The sequence below is a fragment of the Martes martes genome, assembly GCF_963455335.1.
Source record: "Martes martes genome assembly, chromosome: 7".
NCBI classification, from domain to species: domain Eukaryota; kingdom Metazoa; phylum Chordata; class Mammalia; order Carnivora; family Mustelidae; genus Martes; species Martes martes.
The window spans coordinates 30,717,269-30,736,907 of NC_137894.1; the positions used below are offsets into that span (position 1 = coordinate 30,717,269).

The 19,639-nt window shown below is 41.2% G+C and overlaps 1 protein-coding gene across 1 annotated transcript in view; it reads left to right on the plus strand.

Annotated features, from left to right (window-relative positions):
• EDC3 (enhancer of mRNA decapping 3) overlaps positions 1–19,639 on the plus strand; it is a 61,034-nt gene that overhangs the window by 15,415 nt on the left and 25,980 nt on the right. The window contains exons 2-3 of the mRNA XM_080808303.1: positions 3,665–3,846; positions 7,559–7,878. Coding sequence (XP_080664429.1) covers positions 3,683–3,846; positions 7,559–7,878 — 484 coding nt within the window. The 5' untranslated portion in view covers positions 3,665–3,682. The remainder of the gene's footprint in view (positions 1–3,664; positions 3,847–7,558; positions 7,879–19,639) is intronic.

A 19,639-nucleotide genomic window follows, 5' to 3' on the forward strand; every position in this document is an offset into this window, starting at 1 on the left:
GCGAGATGGAGAGTGAGAGAGCATAAGCAGAGGGAGTGGCAGAGGGAGAGGGAGAAGCAGGCTCCCCACTGAGCAGGGAGCCTGATGTGGGGCTCTATCCCAGGACCTTGGGATCATGACCTGAACAAGGCAGATGCTTAACTGACTGAGCCACTCAGGCACCCCTATTTATTTATTTATTTATTTATTTATTTATTTATTTAAGATTTTATTTTTAAGTAATCTCCACACCTAATGTGGGGCTTGAACTCACAACCCTGAGATTGAGAGTTGCATGCTCTACTGGCTGAGCCAGCCAGGCACCCATATGTTTCCGCATTTATTGATATTATACATGATTTCCTCGTTTATTTTGTTAACATGGTAGAAGACATTAATTTTATTTATTTATTTATTTATTTGACAGAGACACAGCTAGAGAGGGAACACAAGCAGGGGGAGCGAGAGAGGGGGAAGGGAAGTAGGTTTCCCGCTGAGCAGGGAGTCCAGTGCAGTGCTCAATCCCAGCACCCTGGGGTCATAACCTGAGCCAAAGGCAGACGCTTAACGACCAAGCCACCCAGGCACCTGGCATGGATTTTTTTAGTTACACTTTTTATTTGAGATACTTGTAGATTCGTATGCACTTGTAAGGAATAATACAGAAAGATTCCATATACCCCTCCTAGTTTTTCTCATTGATAACATCTTCAAAAACTGTAATACAGTGTCACTACCAAGATACTGACATTGATGTGGTCCAGATACAGAATATTCCCGTTTCTATAAGGATCCCTGGTGTTGTCCCTTTTATAGCCATCCTCATTTCCCTCCTTCTTCACACCCTTCCTAAACCCTGGGAATCACTCATCTCCATGTCTGTAGTTTGTAGTTTCAAGAATGTTAACATAGATTGAATCCTGTAGAATGTAACCTTTTCACTTTTTCTCCATGGTATGGAGGTACCAGTTTGTTTAACCATTCACCCATTGAAGGTCATCTGGGTTTCTAGTTTGGGGCTATTTGTATGAACTTGACTTCCTTTCTCTGGGATAAATGACCAGTAGTGCAGTTGCTCGGTCATGTAATGGTTGCATGTTCATGTTTTGTTTTGTTTTGTTTTTTAATAGATGGCTGAATTGTTTACCAAAATGGCCACATCATTTAATAGTCTCATCAGCAATGTATGAGGAATCCAGTTTTTCCACTTTCTTTCCAGGACTTGGTGGTGTCACTGTTTATTTATTTTAGCTATTCTGGTGGGTGTGTAGTGATCTTCACAGGAGGAGTTTTAATTTACCTTTCCCTAATGGTTAATGATGTTGAACATCTTTTCATGTGCTTGCTTGGTGTCTGTTTATTTTCTAGGTTGAAATATCTTCTTGTGTTTTTTGACCTTTTAAAAAATTGGATTGTTTGTTTTTTTTTAACTACTGGGTTTTGAGAGTTTTTATATATACTAGATATTAGTTCCTTGTCTTTTTCAGATATGTGGTTCGCAAATATTTTTTCCAGCCTGTAGTTTTTGTTTTTATCTTCCTAACAGGGTCTTTACAGAACAAAAGTTTTTAGTTTACAAGAACTCCAGTGTACCAGTTTGTGTTTTTATTGATTACGCTTTTGGTATCTAAGAATCTTTTGCCTCACCCTAGATCTTGAAGGTTTCTCTTATGTTTTCCCTAAAAGTTTTATTGGTTGACATACTACATTTAAGTCTATAATCATTTTTAGTAAACGTGTAAATTATGACATTTAAGTCAAGGTTTATTTTTACTGATGAATATCCATTTGCTCCAACACCATTTGTAAAAGCTGTGTCATTTTGAATTATTTTTGCCCTTTGTCAAAGTCAGTTCAGGGTTTATTTTGTGTGGGTCTATTTCGGGGTTTTCTATTCTATTCTATTGATTTACATATCTGTCCTCCTACCTATACCATGTAGTCTTGATTACTATACCTATATAATGTCTTGAAATTGAATAGACTGATTCCTCCCATTTTCTTGTCAAAATTGATTTAGCTATAAAATAGTTGCATAGTTTGTATGATTTGATGTCTAGGTAAATTTTATCTTTACTATTTGTTCTTTAAAGCATTTATAAAATTCAGTGTTATTTTTATTCACTAATATGCATGCTTCTACTAAAAAAAGTAAAACAAATTTTTTTCAATTCCAGTATAGTTAATATACAGGGTTATACTAGTTTGAGGTGTACAACATAGTGATTCATCAATTCTATACATAGAGCTCATCAAAATGAGTGTACTCTTGATCCCTTCATCTGTGTCACCCATCTCCCACCCACCTCCTGTTCGGCAACCGTCTGTTTGTTCTCAAGAGTCTATTTTTGATCTCATCTCTTCCCCCTCTCTACCCTGCTTTCCTTGTTTTTGTTTTTTAAATTGCATATACAATCAAAATCATTTGGTAATTGTCTTTCTCTGTCTGGCTTATCTTTTTTTTTCTTTAAGATTTTATTTACTTATTAGCAAGAGAGAGCAATGGGGTGGGGAGGGCAGAGGGAGAGGGACAAGCAGACTCCCTGCTGAGCAAGGAGCCAGACATGGGCCTCAATCCCAGGACTTTGGGATCGTGACCTGAGCTGAAGGCGGACACTTAACCAACTGAGCCACCCAAGTGCCCCATGACTGGTTTATTTTGTTTAGCATTATGCATTCTAGCTCCATCCGTGTTGTTGCAAATGGCATGATTTCAGTTTTGGGTCTTTTTTTGTGGCCAAGTAATATTCTGTGTGTGTATGTAAACACCATACCACACTTTGAGTAAATACCCAGTAGTGCAATTACTGGATCATAGGTTAGTTCTGTTTTTAATTTTTTGATGAACCTCTGTGCTGTTTTCCACAGTGGCTACACCAGTTTGCATTCCCATCGAAAGTTTTACTTTATTTTATTTATCTATTTATTTATTTAAAGATTTTATTTATTTATTTAACAGAGAAAGTGCACAGCAGGAGAAGCAGTAGGCAGAGGGAGAGGGAGAAGCAGGCTTGTCTAACAGGGGGGCCCATGCAGGGCTTGATCCCAGGACCCCAGGATCATGACCTGAGCCGAAGGCAGACGCTTAATGACTTAGCCACCCAGATGCCCCAAAAGTTTTATTTTTTATACTTTACTACTTCAGTTAAGGAAGTGACAGAATATGCAGTATTTTTTCTTTTTCTTTTTTTTAAAGATTTATGTGTTAGGGCACCTGGGTCGCTCAGTTGGTTAAGCATCTGTCTTTGGCTCAGGTCATGATGATCCCAGAACTGGGATCAAGCCCTGTCTCAGGCTCCCTGCTCAGTGGGGAGTCTGCTTCTCCCTCTCCCTCTGCCCCACCCCCCCAGTCATGCGTGTGTGTGCGTGCCCCCCCAAATCTTTAAAATAAATAAGATTTATGTATTAGCGTGTATGCACACAGGAAGGGGGGCCAGGCGGGGAGGGATAGAGGGGAAAGGAAAGAATCCCAAGCTGACTCCCCACTGAATGCAGGGTCCTATCTCATGACCCCGGGTTCTATCCCACAACCTAAGCCAAAATCAAGAGTCGGATGCCTAATGGACTGAGCCCAGGTGCCCCCAAAATATGTATTATTAAGGTTCAGATCCTGACATAATATTTGCTGAATTTAATGAAAGGTTTCTCTGTTTCTCAAGATTTGCATGACTCCTTCTCTCTACAGTGGTCTTACATCAGAAACATGGCTACAGATTGGCTGGGCAGTATTGTGTCCATCAACTGTGGAGATAGCTTGGGTGTCTATCAGGGAAGAGTGTCAGCGGTGGATCAGATCAGCCAGACCATTTCTCTCACCCGGCCTTTCCACAATGGAGTGAAGTGCCTCGTGCCAGAAGTCACCTTCAGGTGAGTGTCCTGACTGATTTCTTCAAATCTAGTCTGGTGGTCTGTGGAGCTTGGATCTAGGTCCAGTTGCTGACATTCTCTTGCATAGGGCTGCTTTTGAGTAGCGTCTTGTCAGGGGTGAGAATTTGCAGTCTTATCCCTCACAGTCTAGCTGCTGTTTCAGTATAGACTTTGTGTAGTAATTAGCTTTCAGCTACGAATCAGTGAAACCTTTTTCTTAGCTCTGTCAAGCCCTCAATATTCTTATTTAAATGGGTCAATTTTGGAATAAGCTTTCTATTTTCTTTGACTTTTATTATTTGTGTTTTCTTATATCTAAGGCCTTTACTGTTCTCCCCACCCCCCACATTAATGTATCTCTCTTTGTAGATTTGTGTCTTAATTTATCTCCAGAAGCACACTGTCACCAATAGCTGATGTCCTTAGTTACAGGAACATGTGTTTTTTAGTGTTTGTCTGCAGATTTCAAGTTCAGTTGTCTTCACATCCCTCTTTTCACCAGTTTGTCACAAAAGCTCCATTCTTAGGTTAAAATGGCAACAAAAACAACAACAAAACGGTCAGGCAAGAGCTTCCTTGACTTTCTGAACAATACCTTCACTTAATCTTTTCTCTAGGAGTATGCATTCTTTTTTTTTATTTTTTTTTATTTTTTTTTTATTTTTTTTTTTTTATTTTTTTTTTTAAAGATTTTATTTATTCATTTGACAGGCAGAGATCACAAGCAGGCAGAGAGGTGGGCAGAGAGAGAGAGAGAGAGGAAGGGAAGCAGGCTCCCCGCCGAGCAGAGAGCCCGATGTGGGGCTCGATCCCAGGACCCTGGGATCATGACCCGAGCCGAAGGCAGAGGCTTTAACCCACTGAGCCACCCAGGCGCCCCTAGGAGTATGCATTCTTAATGTCTTACCCCTTCTGAAGTCTCAGTAGAAGGCATACCCTCTGTGTTTAGGGCTACCCTTATCCCATATGCTTTATATACTATCCTTTTCCGTCTCCTTTGACACTGTTCTCTGTCTCTTTTGTGTCTTCATTTTCAACCTTCATACCTCATTTTCCTCTTTGCATTCTAACGTTCCCAGCCTTCCCCGACAGGTCACACCCTCCTACACACCCACATCCACTTACACACACGCACACCCACACACCTGCCACACCTTGGTGTTTGCCATTAGGTGTTGCCCTGTCATTTCCCTTCTCTTTATACCCACAGTTCTTTTCAGAGCAAAACAGTCTGCTTTCATTTCCTTTGTGGCCTCATTCTTTAGTCCTTCCTTAACCCCACAATTATCTTTCTTCTAACTTTATCATCTTGCTGAACGAGCTCTTGCCAAGGTTACAAATGACCGAATAGCGAAATTCAGTGGCAGTGTCTTAATGCTAACCTTAGTCAGATGCTCCCTAAGTGTTGAAGTGCCCTCTTTAATTTCTCTGTCACCCCTTTGGGTTTTCTATTATGTATTCCTCCATTCCTTTACATCCCCCTGGCACCAGATTCCTTTTCTTCTACTCACTTTTTAAGTTTGGTTTATTCAGGTTTTATTTTTTATTCTTTTCTTAGTCTGTAACCTCCCTAGACCATTTCATGTGTACTTCTTACACATTAATGGGACCCCAGACCTTTTTTTTTTTTTTTTCTTTTTTTTTGAGAGAGAGAGATCACAAGTAGACAGAGAGGGGGAAGCAGGCTCCCTGCTGGCCAGAGGGCCCGACTCGGGACTCAATCCCAGGACCCTGAAATCATGACCTGAGCCAAAGGAGGAGGCTTAACCCACTGAGCCACCCAGGCGCCCAGAGACTCCAGATCTTTAATTAAGACCCATTATCTGAACTCCAGACACTTACTTTGTCTATTGGCCATTTCCAGGTGGATATCCCAGAAAATATCTTACATTTAAGAATTTCAAAGCTGAGCTCCTTATATCACCTGCAGGTTTCTTCTTCCAAAGGTCTGCCCTTAATTGGTGGCTAATGACAGCTTTCCAAATTAGAAACTTAGAATCATTGTAAATCCTTCTTTCTCTTTGTTCACATATTCAATTAGTCACCAAACCCTGTGGATTCCAAATGTCTCTTGGGTTCATCCTCTCCTCTCCCTTTGCACTGTCACTTGTCCTGTTCATCCTCTCTTATTTCTCGCCTGTTCTCCTATTGGGTGCTTTTCCCTCTAGTTTTTCCACCTTTTCTATAGTCACCAGAAAAATCTAATGTGATTATGATCTAGTCCCTGATTACCTCCACAGCTTTACCTCTTGGTGGCTTTCCACAAGCATCTTTCCCATTAGTAACAACATGATGTTGGCACTTTCTCAGGCGGGCCACATTTTCTCAGTCTCTGAGCCGTGGTCTGTGATAGCTGCCCCCCACCCCCACCCCCCACCCCGCCACTATACTGCTGGGCCAGCTCTTATTTTCCCTCCCTGCTCAGGCTTTGTTTAAATGTTTCATCGATTTCTGCCAGAGTAGCTTACATATTTTGCTTTTGGGCTCTTTGGCCCCCTATACACACCTCTGTCACAGTGCTTAACACTTTTGATTGTCTACTTGTTTTTTCCACTGACCAGACTGTTTGTTTTGGGTATGTGTTAGTTTTTGTCTCTATGTAGTCCATTCTTAGCACAGGGCAGACCATAAAGTAAGTGCTGTATATACACTTACTGAATGACAAAGTGAGTGAATGAATTAAAAAAACGCTATTAGGCATTCTGAAAATCTAAGATGCTGGTGATAGTTTTGTGATTAATAATAGGTCTCTTTAAAGGCCAGTGCTGTGTCACTTGACTGTTGTTTGCTGAGCCTTGTCTTTAAGTATTCTACTATTCCTCACTTTTGCCTCTGATACTTCAATGAAATGGAGCCCTGGATTAAGAATTACAGATTTCCAGTTACAAATGAGTCATAGGAATGTAAAGTATAGCATATAAAATAACTTTATATGGTGACAGATGGTCACTAGACTTACTGTGGTGATTATTTCATGGTATATATAAATATCAGATCACTATGTTGTACACCTGGAACTAATGCAATATTGTATATCAACTATACTTCAGTTAGGAAAAAAACAAAAAACCACAGGTCTGCAAAAGTATAGCTGGTTGCTATTGATCCCAGTTTCATAATTTTTATTACTGTTAGACTTTGTGTGTGTGTACGTGTGTGTGTGTGTTTTACATTGCCTGTATTATTTTTTAATGTGGTAAGGTAGCCACAGCATAAAATTTACCATTTTAACCACTTTTCCGTGTACAGTTCAGTGGCATTAAGTACATTCACATAATGGGCAACCGTCACCACTCTCCATCTCGAGAACTTTTCCGTCCTCCCACACTGAAACTTCATACCCTGTAAACTAACTACAATCCCTCTTCCTCTAGCCCTAATAACCACCTTTTTACTTTCTTTTGCTATGAATTTGACGGTTCTAGATATCTCATATAAGTGGGATCATTTCATCACTGTCCTTTTGTGATGGCTTATTTTACTTAGAAATAGTGTCTTCAAGGTTCATCCATATTGTAGCATGTGTCAAAATTTCCCTCCTTTTAAAGGCTGAGTAAATATTTCACTGTGTATTTGTACCGTATTTTGTTTAGCCATTCATTTTAAGGGGGAATGGGGCTTGTACCTTTTGGTTATTGTGAAGTATGTTCTTATGAACATTGGTTGTAACACCATTACAGTTTTGAGACTTGGATTCTTTTGTGTATTTCAGGGCAGGTGACATTACGGAATTAAAAATTCTGGAGATACCAGGTCCTGGAGAAAACCAGCATTTTGGAGACCTTCATCAGACAGAATTAGGCCCGTCTGGTGTTGGGTACCAAGTGGGTATCAATCAGAATGGTACGGGCAAGCTGGTGAAGAAGCCAGCCTCTTCCAGCAGTGCCCCTCAGAATATCCCTAAGAGGACAGACGTGAAGAGTCAGGATGTTGCCATTTCCCCACAGCAGCAACAGTGCTCAAAGAGCTATGTGGACAGGCACACGGAGTCCCTGAGTCAGTCCAAAAGTTTCCGCCGTCGGCACAACTCTTGTAAGTTGGATCAAGTTGATGTTTCTTCTTAACCTTGTGTTTCAGGCCTATAAGCTCTTATCCACTGCTGTTCTTTAAAGAAATTCTTTATTACCCTCATAAAAAAGGATGCTGGCAGAGCTTCACAAAAATACAGCATGATCGACTTCATGCAGGGCTAGTCTCTCAGGATATTTTTTTTTTTTTAAAGATTTTATTTATTTATTTGACAGGCAGAGATCACAAGTAGGCAGAGAGGCAGGCAGGTAGAAAGAGAGCTGGAAGCAGGCTCCCTGCTGAACAGGGAGCCCGATGCGGGGCTCGATCCCAGGACCCCGGGATCATGACCCGAGCCGAAAGCAGAGGCTTTAACCCACTGAGCCACCCAGGTGCCCCAGTCCCTCAGGATATTAAGGGAAAGAAAATAAGCTGTTAGAGACTCACATCAGCTCCTTGCCCTCTCCCTCCATTTAACTTCCTTTAAGAAAAGCCAGTGACCTGCCGGGAGTTCACATAGACAAAAGTCATTATTAACTTCAATCTGGTAACTGATGGAAGTAGTGATGTTTGAGTTGAGCACGTGGCTGTTCCAGGGCATTTTTGAATAACTTGTGATTTGGCTTCCATCCTCAAGAAGACAGGAAGCGGGGCGCCTGAGTGGCTCAGTGGGTTGAGCCTCTGCCTTCGGCTCGGGTCATGGTCTCAGGGTCCTGGGATCCAGCCCCACATTGGGCTCTCTGCTCAGCGGGGAGTCTGCTTCCCCCTCTCCCTCTGCCTGCCTCTCTGCCTACTTGTGATCCCTCTCTCTCTCTGTCAAATAAATAAATAATCCTTAAAAAAAAAAAAGACAGGAAGGGATTGGCCTATGCCTCTCTGTGATCAGACAGTTTCTAATAGACTGTAGTTTTAAATTTGCTGTATTCCCTGTCCTTACTGACACATCAAGGAGGAAATACACAGGTGTATTGATTGCCCAGTTTTGTTTGGCACAAATTGTTGAATGCCATTTAATCACTATGGAACCATAGGTAATTCACTAGAATGCGGTTTGCTCATTAGCATATTCAGTTATGTTATATGTAATGTTATAAAAAGTGAAGTATAGGGGCACCTGGGTGGCTCAGTCCTTAAGTGTCTGCCTTTGGCTCGGGTTATGATCCTGGGGTCCTGGGATTGAGCCCCGCATCGGGCTCTCTGCTTGGTGGGAAGCCTGCTTCTCCCTCTCCCTCTCCCACTCCCCCTGCTTGTGTTCCCTTTCTCGCTATGTTTCTCTCTGTCAAATAAATAAATAAAATCTTTAAAAAAAAAAAAAAAGTGAAGTGTAACATTCACCAGAATCTGTAAGGCGTCTGTCTTAGGGGCCAGCAGTTTCAGGTTTTGAAGATGCCTTGATTTTGTGAATAAGCTATTGAAATTTTGGAAATTAAGGGGCGCCTGGTTGGCTCAGTGGGTTCAGGTCATGGTCCCAGGGTGCTGGGGATCGAGCCCCACGGCAGGCTCTCTGCTCAGCAGGGAGCCTGCTTTCCTTCCTCTTTCTCTGCCTGCCTCTCTGCCTACTTGTGATCTTTGTGTCAAATAAATAAATAAAAATCTTAAAAAATTTTTCAGAAATTAAAAAAAATTTTTTTCTGGACATTTTCCTTCATTGCTTAGGTAACTGTCTGAATCGGGGCACCTAGGTGGCTCAGTCAGTTAAGGGTCTGCAGTTGGCCCAGGTCGTGATCCTGGGGTCCTAGGATCAAGCTCCGCATTGGGCTTCCATCCCAGTAGGGAATCTGCCTCTCCCTTTCCCCCTCCCCGCTGCTTGTGCATGTGCTCTCTCGCTCTCTCAAATGAATATAATCTTAAAAAAAAAAAAAGAAAAAAACTGTCTAAATTGACAATAATTGAAAACCTGAGAGTGAAATTGAATTGTTACTTTGGTATCCTTGGAAAAAACTGTAGAATGCTTGGATAGAAAATTTGTTCTTTCCATTTCAACTTTAACCCTCACTTTTGCTTTACTCTCCCTTTCTAATTTTTAAAAAACGTCTATTTATTTATTTATTTATTTATTTATTTATTTATTTTAGAGAGTGAGCTTGCATGTACCTGTATGTGCTGGATGAGAGGAAGGAGGAGCCAGAGGGAGAGGGAGAGAATCTTAAGCAGGCTTCATGCCCAGAATTCGGACTCTGAGATTATGACCTGACCTGAACAGAAACCAAGAGGCGGGTGCTCAACTGACTGAGCCACCCAGGTGCCCCTACTCTTGTTTTAAAAAGCTCTTTTTCTTTACCAAAAACATGGACTTGTTTGTTTAAAGTTCAAATATTCAAGCAGTTTATAGGCTCATGTGCTTGGAGACAACCTTCATTAGCAGTTTTTTCCTAAATATTTTTTCCTCCTGTTATTAACATCTTACATTAGTAAGGTAGATTTGTTATAATTAATGAACCAATGTTGATATATTATTATTAATTAAAATCAGTATTTCATTCTCATTACCTGTTCTCATTATAGACTTCTGTCCCGCACACCACCTTACATTTAGTAGTCAGTCTCCTCTTGCCTCTGACGATTTCTCAGACTGATTGGTTTTGGTGACCTAGACTATTTTGATGAGTACTGGTCAGGTATTTTGTAGAATATCCCCCCATTGGTATTTGATGTTTTTCTCATGATTAGATTGGGTTATGTGTTCGGGGGAGGAAGACCAAGGTGATAAGTTATTTTCATCACATTGTATTAAGGGCATGTGATATCAGTACAGTTTATGACTTGATGTTGACCTTGATATCTGGGCTGAGGGAATGTGTGTGTCAAATTTCTCCTCTGTAGAGGTTTTCCTACCCCCTTCCATATTGGAAGGACATCTGTGTGTGCAGTCCATACCTAAGGAGTAGAAAGATATGCAGCGTATCTGCATAAATTATTCAGAATTCTTCTACATCAGAGATTTGTCTCTTCTCCCCTGTTTATTCAGTTATTTATTTTTTATCAGTAAGGACTCGTAGTTATCTTCTACCTTGGGTTATAATTCATCCCTGCTTTATTTTAGTGCTCAAATTGTTTCTGTTTTCGCAAACTGGTAGCTGTTTTAGTTAGCTCCTGTGTTCCTTTGACATTCCCCATTCTTGGGGGAGGGGTTCCCTACTACTTCTCTACTTTCTGGCAGTACAAGATGCTCCAGGTTTATCTTCTTTATTTCCTACCCTACCCTAAAATCAACCATGTCTCCAGGGAGCCCTGTTTCTTTTATTGGAGAATGGTATTACAAGCCACTATCTGGGTGCTAGATGTGCTCATTGCTATTGGGTGTTGCTTTTTGGCTGACAGAGCAAGGAAATAGGTATCTGTATACATGTATAGACATGTATCTATTAATATTTTCTGTATGACTTTCTGTACTATATTAAGCTAAATGTGAGTTCATATGGTTGTGTCCAGCTCTAGCCCATTACCATGTCACATCATTCTAGCTGCCTCCTTTTTTTATGTGTAACTTCTCACTCTAACAATGAGAGACCTGTCTCCTACTATCTGCCATTCATTGGCTTAAATGATTCCATTCTGCATGGATATAGCACTATCAGAGTTAACAACCTGTACCCACACTCCCTTCATTGACTTTTTTTGTACATTTGTAGCAGATTGTTTTGTCCCTTCTGTTGTCTGTCTTGGGATCCTCCCACCTCCTCAACGGTATTTTAAAAATTTGCATACATTAAGGCTAATTCTTTTTTAAAGATTTTATTTATTTGAGAGGGAAAGTGAGAGAGAAAGAGAGCATGAGCTGGGGGAGGAGGAGAGGGAGGAATAGGGAGCCTGAGGCAGGGATTGCGCTTAACCAGCTGAGCCACCAGGTGCCCCATGGGCTTATTCTTTGTGCTCTTAAGTTCTTTGGGTTTTAACAAATATAGTGCCTTGTATCCATCATTACAGTATTGTACAGGATCCCTGTTTCACCATTTCAGTCCTTCCCCTTTATCCTCCACGACCTCTCCCCCACCTCAGCAACTGCTGATCCTTTCACCATTTCTCCAGTTTTGCCTTTTCCAGAATATCACATAATTAAAATCATGCAGTATGTAGCTTTTTGAGACAGGCTTCTTTCATTTAATGTGTGTTTAAGATTCATTCATGTTTTTTTGTGGCTGGATAGCTCATTTCTTTTTATTGCTGAACAATATTCCACTGTATGGATGTGTCAAAGTTTGCCTATCCATTTATCTATCAAAGGGCATCTTAGTTGCTTCCAGCTTTTGGTGATTATGAATAAAACTGCTATAAACATTTGTGTGTGGGATTTGTGTGGACTTAAGTTTTCAGATCAATTGGGTAAATACCTAGGAGTGTGATTGCTGGATGTTACAGTAAGACTGTCTTTCTAATTTTTCCCCCCTTACCAACAATTATACCAACTCTCTTGAAAGAGTGCAGTTAAGTTCAAAACAAATAATTTATTTGATCTTTACTAAGTCACTGGTAAAAAAGTGGGATCACTCTCAAAAGCATTCCCTGGTAGATGTTTCTTCTGCTTTTGCTGGTGGGTGTTCAAGTGCACATAAATAAGGTAAAGAGGTCATGGCACTAAAATGTTATTCTAATTCAGAGAACTTCTTTTGAATCCAGGTTAGTGTGGAAAGTGTCTGTGGCCTGGGAATCTGATGATGAGATGTGGCTCAGAATTGGTTTGTGTTGGAAGGTAGAGTTGCCTTTATTTGTTCAGTGAACCCTGAGTTTACTTAGTAGACTAGTCTGCCAGAGACTTTGCATTTTATGTGGCATTTTAAGGATTCCAAGAAAATAGAGTGGTTTCTTCCCACCATAGTTGTAATGTAGATTTATCAGTGTTTTTCTCATCAATGAATGAAGAAATGGAGGTTAAGTATTTTTCTTATTAGAGATATGTAAGTAGAATTTTCTCTGGTATATGTGCATTGATACTGAGACTAGTAGATTGATAAAGTATAGGATTATAATAATCTCTCTGGTTTTTAGTGTTCTTTCAAGGTTAGTGATGAGTTGTAGAGGATTTGTTGGTTCTGGTTACCTAATCCAACATTGATGAGAGATTAGCACAAGCAGATTTTAATCTCTTCTTTAGGTTGTGTCTGTGTGTGTGGGGGTGGTTATGGAGGATAGTTCCTGTGACCTTGGCCATTGAACTGACCACTGAGAATATTTGTCATGTAGCTGAATGGAATATGAGTGTTGGGGAGTAGACGGAAAACCATTTGAGACCAGCTAAGGATACAGGTCTGTGTATAGTGTGTTCAGTGTAACAGGGACCGCACCATCTGAGGTTAGAAAGTTTTTATGGTCCTACTGAGGTCCTACTGTGACTTAACCTCCTTGGGTGTGCTTCATCCAACAGGCTTGAAAACCCTGGTGCTGCTGCTGGAGCCCAAGAAGTTGACTGATTACTAAGGCCTGGAATTTGGGGAGTTGAAAAGAAGGTCCCAGATGCTCTCAGTCACTTCCTCGTGAAGCCTGTTGAGTCTGACATTAAAACATTTGCAGTTTGACCTTCAGGTGCCCTTTAGCGTGCTAACTGCAGGACAAAGTTCCCCTTCACAATATGTGTGTGACAAAAACCAATAAATAAGTGGCAGTGAGGGTTATACAACAATGGGTTTGTTGTTAAGTTATCCTGGCCAAAGGGCTTTTGTGCCAGAGGCTGGCAGCAAAATGGCACAGGAAGGCGGCCAGCCTCTAGTCTTAACACATATTTGGCCCTTGTAATTGAAAGGTAAAGCAGTCTGCAAAGCACTGTTTATCTTTTCCAAGGGAAGTGCTTTTCTCTCTTAGTGGCCAGAGGCCATTTTAAATACAGAGCCAAGACCTTTGGGCTGAGTAACCCAAGTATTGAGACCACTTATTCACCCAGGACTTCCAATATTTGTATTCACTGTGAGCAAAAGGAAGAATAGGAGACAACTAAGCTATTGGCCTACCTTTCGTTTACTTTATTTTGTCTTCTCTTTTTCTTGCTGACCTATGATGTCAGTGTTTCCTCTTGGAGGTTTTTTTTCACTACTTTTCGGACAGTATGAACATAACTGGTCCTTAGTGTATATTTGTCAAACGAGTGAATGTAAGGTCTGTCTTTAGACAGAGCATGAGGAAAAACACCTGGTACTTTCTAAAGGCACAAGTCTGGTTTGGTTGTTAGTGGTGTTTGTAGAGTCTTTAGGCTGAGCCAAAAATGGCTTCCCATTTTGCTGCTTTTACCCTGCCTTCTCTTAAATTGATTAATTGCTTATCTTCATCTGTTGTTGTGATAGATCCGGAATAGTTCATTGTCACTTCCTACTGGGCACAGCTGAACTCCTTTCCTCTGAAGCCCCTGCCTTATGCTCCCTCTTGTATTACTGTTGACAACTTCATCTTCCTGTCCTTTTCAGTCACGCACAGTTTTGATAGATCCCTTTCTTTCCCATAGTTAATCTCAAGATGGCTTTTCTTTTGTGACCTCTTTAGACTCCTAACTTTTGTTGGTTTTGGGGGGTGTTTTTTTGGTGTGTGTGTGTGTGTTTTGATATAGCTGTTTTTATTCAGAGATTTGTGTATTTATGGTGGGCTAGGCATAGAATTGGATGATGGTCTGAATGACATGGTTCTGCCCTCTGCTGGCTTACAGTGTCCTTGGGGAGTTAGAGTAAGAACACAGATAACTGCAGAACAAAGTAGGTGGTATAGGGCAAGTGCCAGCTGAACGGCACCTGCACCGCTGCAGGCGGTCCAGTGGGGATGATCTTTCAGCTGCAGTGATCAGGGTGGTATGTTTGGGCTGAGTCTGTAACAATACGAGTGAGAAATAGCTTAAAAACTCAGCAGTGGGGATGGTGTAGATCAATAGGGTATAACCTATAAAAAATCATATAAAAAGATATTTGGAGAAATCTTCCATGAAACAGAAATAAGCTCTTAAGCAAGAAAGCAAGGTATAAAATTTTGTAAGATGGATGCATATTGGGGCGCCTGGGTGGCTCAGTGGGTTAAACCTCTGCCTTCAGCTCAGGTCATGATCTCAGGGTCCTGGAATGGAGCCCTGCATCAGGCTCTCTGCTCCGCGGGGAGCCTGCTTCTCCCTCTGTCTCTGCCTGCCTCTCTGCCTACTTGAGATCTCTTTCTCTGTCAAATAAATAAATAAAATCTTTAAAAAAAAAAAGATGGATGCATATTTTTGACTAAAAGGAAACATGTCAAAATGTTAAGTATCTGGAATTTTCTATACATTTTATGCATTACTGTGAACATTTGTTAAAAAAGTTATTTTTTTAATTTTTTAAAAAAGGATTTTATTTATTTATTTGACAGATCACAAGTAGGCAGAGAGGCAGCGAGAGAGGGGGAAGCAGGCTCCCCGCTGAGCAGAGAGCTCGACGTGACGTGGGTCTCGTCTCGATCCTGGGACCCTGAGACCATGACCTGAGCCGAAGGCAGAGGCTTAACACACTGAGCTATCCGGGCGCCCCCAAAAAGTTATTTTTAAAAAAGGAATGCTTGTTTCCTGTTCCTTTTGAATTCCTTTTTAGCCTTGTGCTATACTGAAGATGTTTTTTGCCTTTACCTTATGTGCTCATTTTCTAGATGTGATCGTCTGTTCGTTCTTTTAACTTTGCCTGGGTCTATCAGAGTTTTATGGTTTCCCTACTTGTTTCTACAAATTGCGTGGAATTTGGAATCTGACAGCTCAGAGTTCAAAACCTAACTCAGACATTTATTAGCCCTATCAGTTTGGAGCATCCTTAGTTTCTTCATTTGTAGAATGCTGATTTTAATCGGGTTGTTTGGAAGACAGACTGAGAAAATGTGTCTATCAAAGCCTAAGATGGTGCTGGGTACATAGGCTCTGCAAGATGACAAGTGGAGTGAGTCCTTAGTGTCTTCCTCTACTCTTGGCTAGTAAATGGAGACAGTAATAACCATCTTAACTATTTTCTCGCCTTTCTAATACCTTAACGATACTTTAAAGTGTAACAATGAAGTCATCTTTGGGGAAAAGCTCGTGGTAAATGTTCATGTACAAGTGGATTATATCAGGGTGCTCTGACTGAGTATATGTGCTGCTGAAGCAAGCACAGGGTACTCTGACTGAGTAATAGAAACCCTACTTCATGGCTCAGATAACAGAGAAATTATGTCATAGGTGAAGTCCAGAGTTGGGACGTTTCCAGGGATAGTACAATCAGGCCTTCAGTCTTGTTTCTCTGAAGCTCTCCTCTGTGTGTTGGCTTTGTCCTCAGACTGAAACTAGCTGGGTCCAGCAGTTCTGTGTGTCTCATCCAGATTCTTCAGAAGGAGAGAAGATACTGTCTCTTCCAGGGTATCCTCTTTAGCAGGGCTTCTTAACCTCAGTACTTTTGATATTTTGGGCCAGATAATTGCTGCTGTTATTGTGGGAGACTGTCCAGTGCATTTGTCTAATGCTTAGTAGCATCCGTGGACTCTACCTTCTAGATGCCGGGAGCTCTCCCCAACCACCACAGTTGTCATAAACAAAAATGTCTCCAGACATTGTCAGATATCCCTTGGAGGTAATATTGCCTCTGATTGAGAATCAGAAGTTCTTTAGGAGTGATAAAACCTTTATCGGAAACTGCTGGGATGCCTGGGTGGCTCAGTCAGTGAAGTGTCTGCGTTCGGCTCAGGTTATGATCTTAGGGTCCTGGGACCCAGCACCCCATCGGGCTCCCTGCTTCTCCCTTCCCACTGCTTGTGCACTCGCTCTCTCTCTGACATAAGTAAAATCTTAAAAAAAAAAAAGACAAAACAAAAAACCTGCAAGAGCTACCCTTTGCCCTTCCCCCAATCCTGTCTACTTGACCAGTATTCTTCTCATGCCCATGCTTAAATCAGTTGTTAGCATGAGCACCACATGGTTGATTCAGAAACTAATCCATTCCTTCACCTTAGAGGAGGGCATTGTATCTATCTGAACAAAAATGGGTTTTGTTCTGAGGGTAGAGAGGTATGGATGTTGGGTAGGCAACAGCAGAGTCTGCTTACAGGGCAAAACTCTTAAAATTGCTTATCTGTAGCAAGGACCTATTGAAAGTACATGGTGGAAGATGTAAGCAGTTTGACTGTCGGGTGTCCAGAAGTGATTGGGGGTGATCGCGAGGGGGTTTGAGTGTAACAGGAGAGGACTGGGGTCACGTTATATTGTTCACCATTGACTCTCTGGCACTTAGCACAGATCCTGGTGAACAGCAGATGCTTAATGAACATTTTTGAACGCATATAGAAAAATGCTGATCAGAATTTTCTCCTGAGTGAAATGTGGACCCCCCCATTAATTAATTAATTAGACAGACCGCGAGAGAGGGAACACAAGCAGGGGGAGTGGAAGAGGGAGAAACAGGCTTCCCGCTGAGCAGGGAACCCAATTCGGGGCTAAATCCTAGGACCCTGGGATCGTGACCTGAGCTGAAGGCAGATGCTTAATGACCGAGCCACCCAGGTGCCCCGTGAAATGTGTTTTGGATTCAGTAAGCAGTGGTATGATTATAGGTGCAGTTCGCTGAAATGAAGATACTCATGGAGATCCCCCCCCATTTGTGTCTTTCAGGTAAACTATATTCAGCTTCAAACAAATTACGCTTTGGCCTATATAGCGCCTTAAAATAAGCAGGCGTCTGGGTGGCTCAGTTGGTTAAGTAGCTGCTTTCGGCTCAGGTCATGATTCCAGGGTCCTGGGATCGAGCCCCGCATTGGGGTCGCTGCTCAGCAGAGAGCCTGCTTCTCCTTCTCCCTCTGCCTGCTGCTCTGCCTACTTGTGCTCTCTGTCAAATAAATAAATAAAATCTTAAAAAAAAAATAAGCATGAAATATTTGACTCATAATATTGATATTATTTCATTAGGTTTCTTGTACTTCCTCTTTTAAAACTAAACATTTGGGGCACCTGGGTAGCTCAGTGGGTTAAGCCTCTGCCTTCGGCTCAGGTCATGATCTCAGGGTCCTGGAATCGAGCCCCGCATCTGGCTCTCTGCTCAGCAGGGAGCTTGCTTACTCCTCTCCTCTGTCTGCCTCTCTGCTTACTTGTGATCTCTCTCTATCAAATAAATAAATAAAATCTTAAAAAAAAAATCTAAACATTTCTGTGACATTGACAACTCTTAATTGGCTCATCAATTTATTGTTTTCTGCTGTACATACATACACACACACTATATGTATATATTAGATACAAGACACAAAAGAACAAATTAAAAAAGACTAGATAAACACAGAGTAAACCTTTACAGTGATATTGGTTTAAATTTGGCTCAATGGTTCAAAATGTTTTGCTTATTAAAAAATTAATATTAGAACAGTGAATAACTGCAAGTCATTGACTTTTTTGGGGGTGATGGGAGGTGATGGATAGGTTTATTACTGTGATTGCAGTCATGGTATAGCAAGTGTTTGAATATGTCCAAACTTCTAGAATTGTATACATGAAGTATGTGCAGGTTTTTGTATACTGATTATACTTCGGTAAAGCTGTAAAAACAAAAATCAGTGCTGCACTTCTGAGCAGCTCAAGCCTGGCTGCATCTTTTCTTGGTTCCCAGGGATGAATCCAGACCCACAGTAGACTCTGACTTTGTGTTTCTTTAGTATTTTCCCCTTTGACTAATTTTGTGTTTTTCTTCGTTTTTGGTTTGTTTATAGCTAAGCTGTTCCCCCTCGTTGGTTGCAGCGGTGATTAGGGGTTTGCCTTTATGGTTTGATCACTTGACCTCTGTTAGGGGATTAATGTTTCTAGATACCTATTTTGTTGAATTAGAGACTGTTAACAGAGAATTAGGTTAGTCTTTTTTAATCTTTTCTATTTGTATATTTGTCTACTTTGAGTTCCAGTCAATTAAGACTTCCATCCACACTGGGAGAAGGTGGGCTCTTTAACCTCTAGACTGGTCTGTGTTTACTCTTGGCCCATGTCTGAGACTTTAGAATGGGAGCTGTAAGTGCTATTTCTCTGTATGTCTGTCTGTCTGTAATTCAGAAAGTTCTTTACCTTTACAAATTAAAAAGGATTAAATAACTATTTTTAAAGTAATATTTTATTAATGGTTCAGAACTTTTTTGCTCATTAAACATTAACATTTGGTTAGAAGAGTAATCAGCTGTGAGTCATTAATTTTTTAGATCTTGGTATGCCACTAAAGAAAATAGTAACCATGCTAGTTATTTCAGACGAAATTTAATAGAATTGGTTAAGTAGGTGTCAAAAGACCAAAGAAGCAAAAGGAGACATTGAGGGAGAGGAAGCCGGGAAGAGGTTGCTGTTGTCAGAACTGGACATTCAGAGAGTCGGCTTCTCAGAGCCACTGGTGGTTCTTCCAGGGAGTTGCAGTGAAGCTTGTTCTGTCTACACCAGCTCGAAAGAAAAACTGGAGACTGGAACCAGCTGGCAGGGTAGTGGTGGTGCGGAGAGCAAGCAAACAAGGAGGAAGTCCCTTCTCATTCCTCCTTCCTTTCTCCTTCCATTCTCTTCAGGTAACTACTGCTGGCAGTGGAAGCTAACCAGCAGCCAGCTAAGGAAAGAAAGAAAGAAAGAAAATTATAGTTTTAGAATTCCAGCCTGAAGATTGAGTATAGAGTTGAAAGACAGTAGTTTAGGGACACTTGGGTGGCTCAGTCGGTTAGGTTTCCAACTCTTGATTGGGGCTCAGGTCATGCTCTCAGGATTGAGCAACCCCACATTGAGCTCCCCACATTGGGCTCTGCATTCAGCTGAGAGTCTGATTGTCCCTCTCCCTGTTCCTCCCCCAGCCTGTGCTCATGCACTGTCTCTCAAATAAAA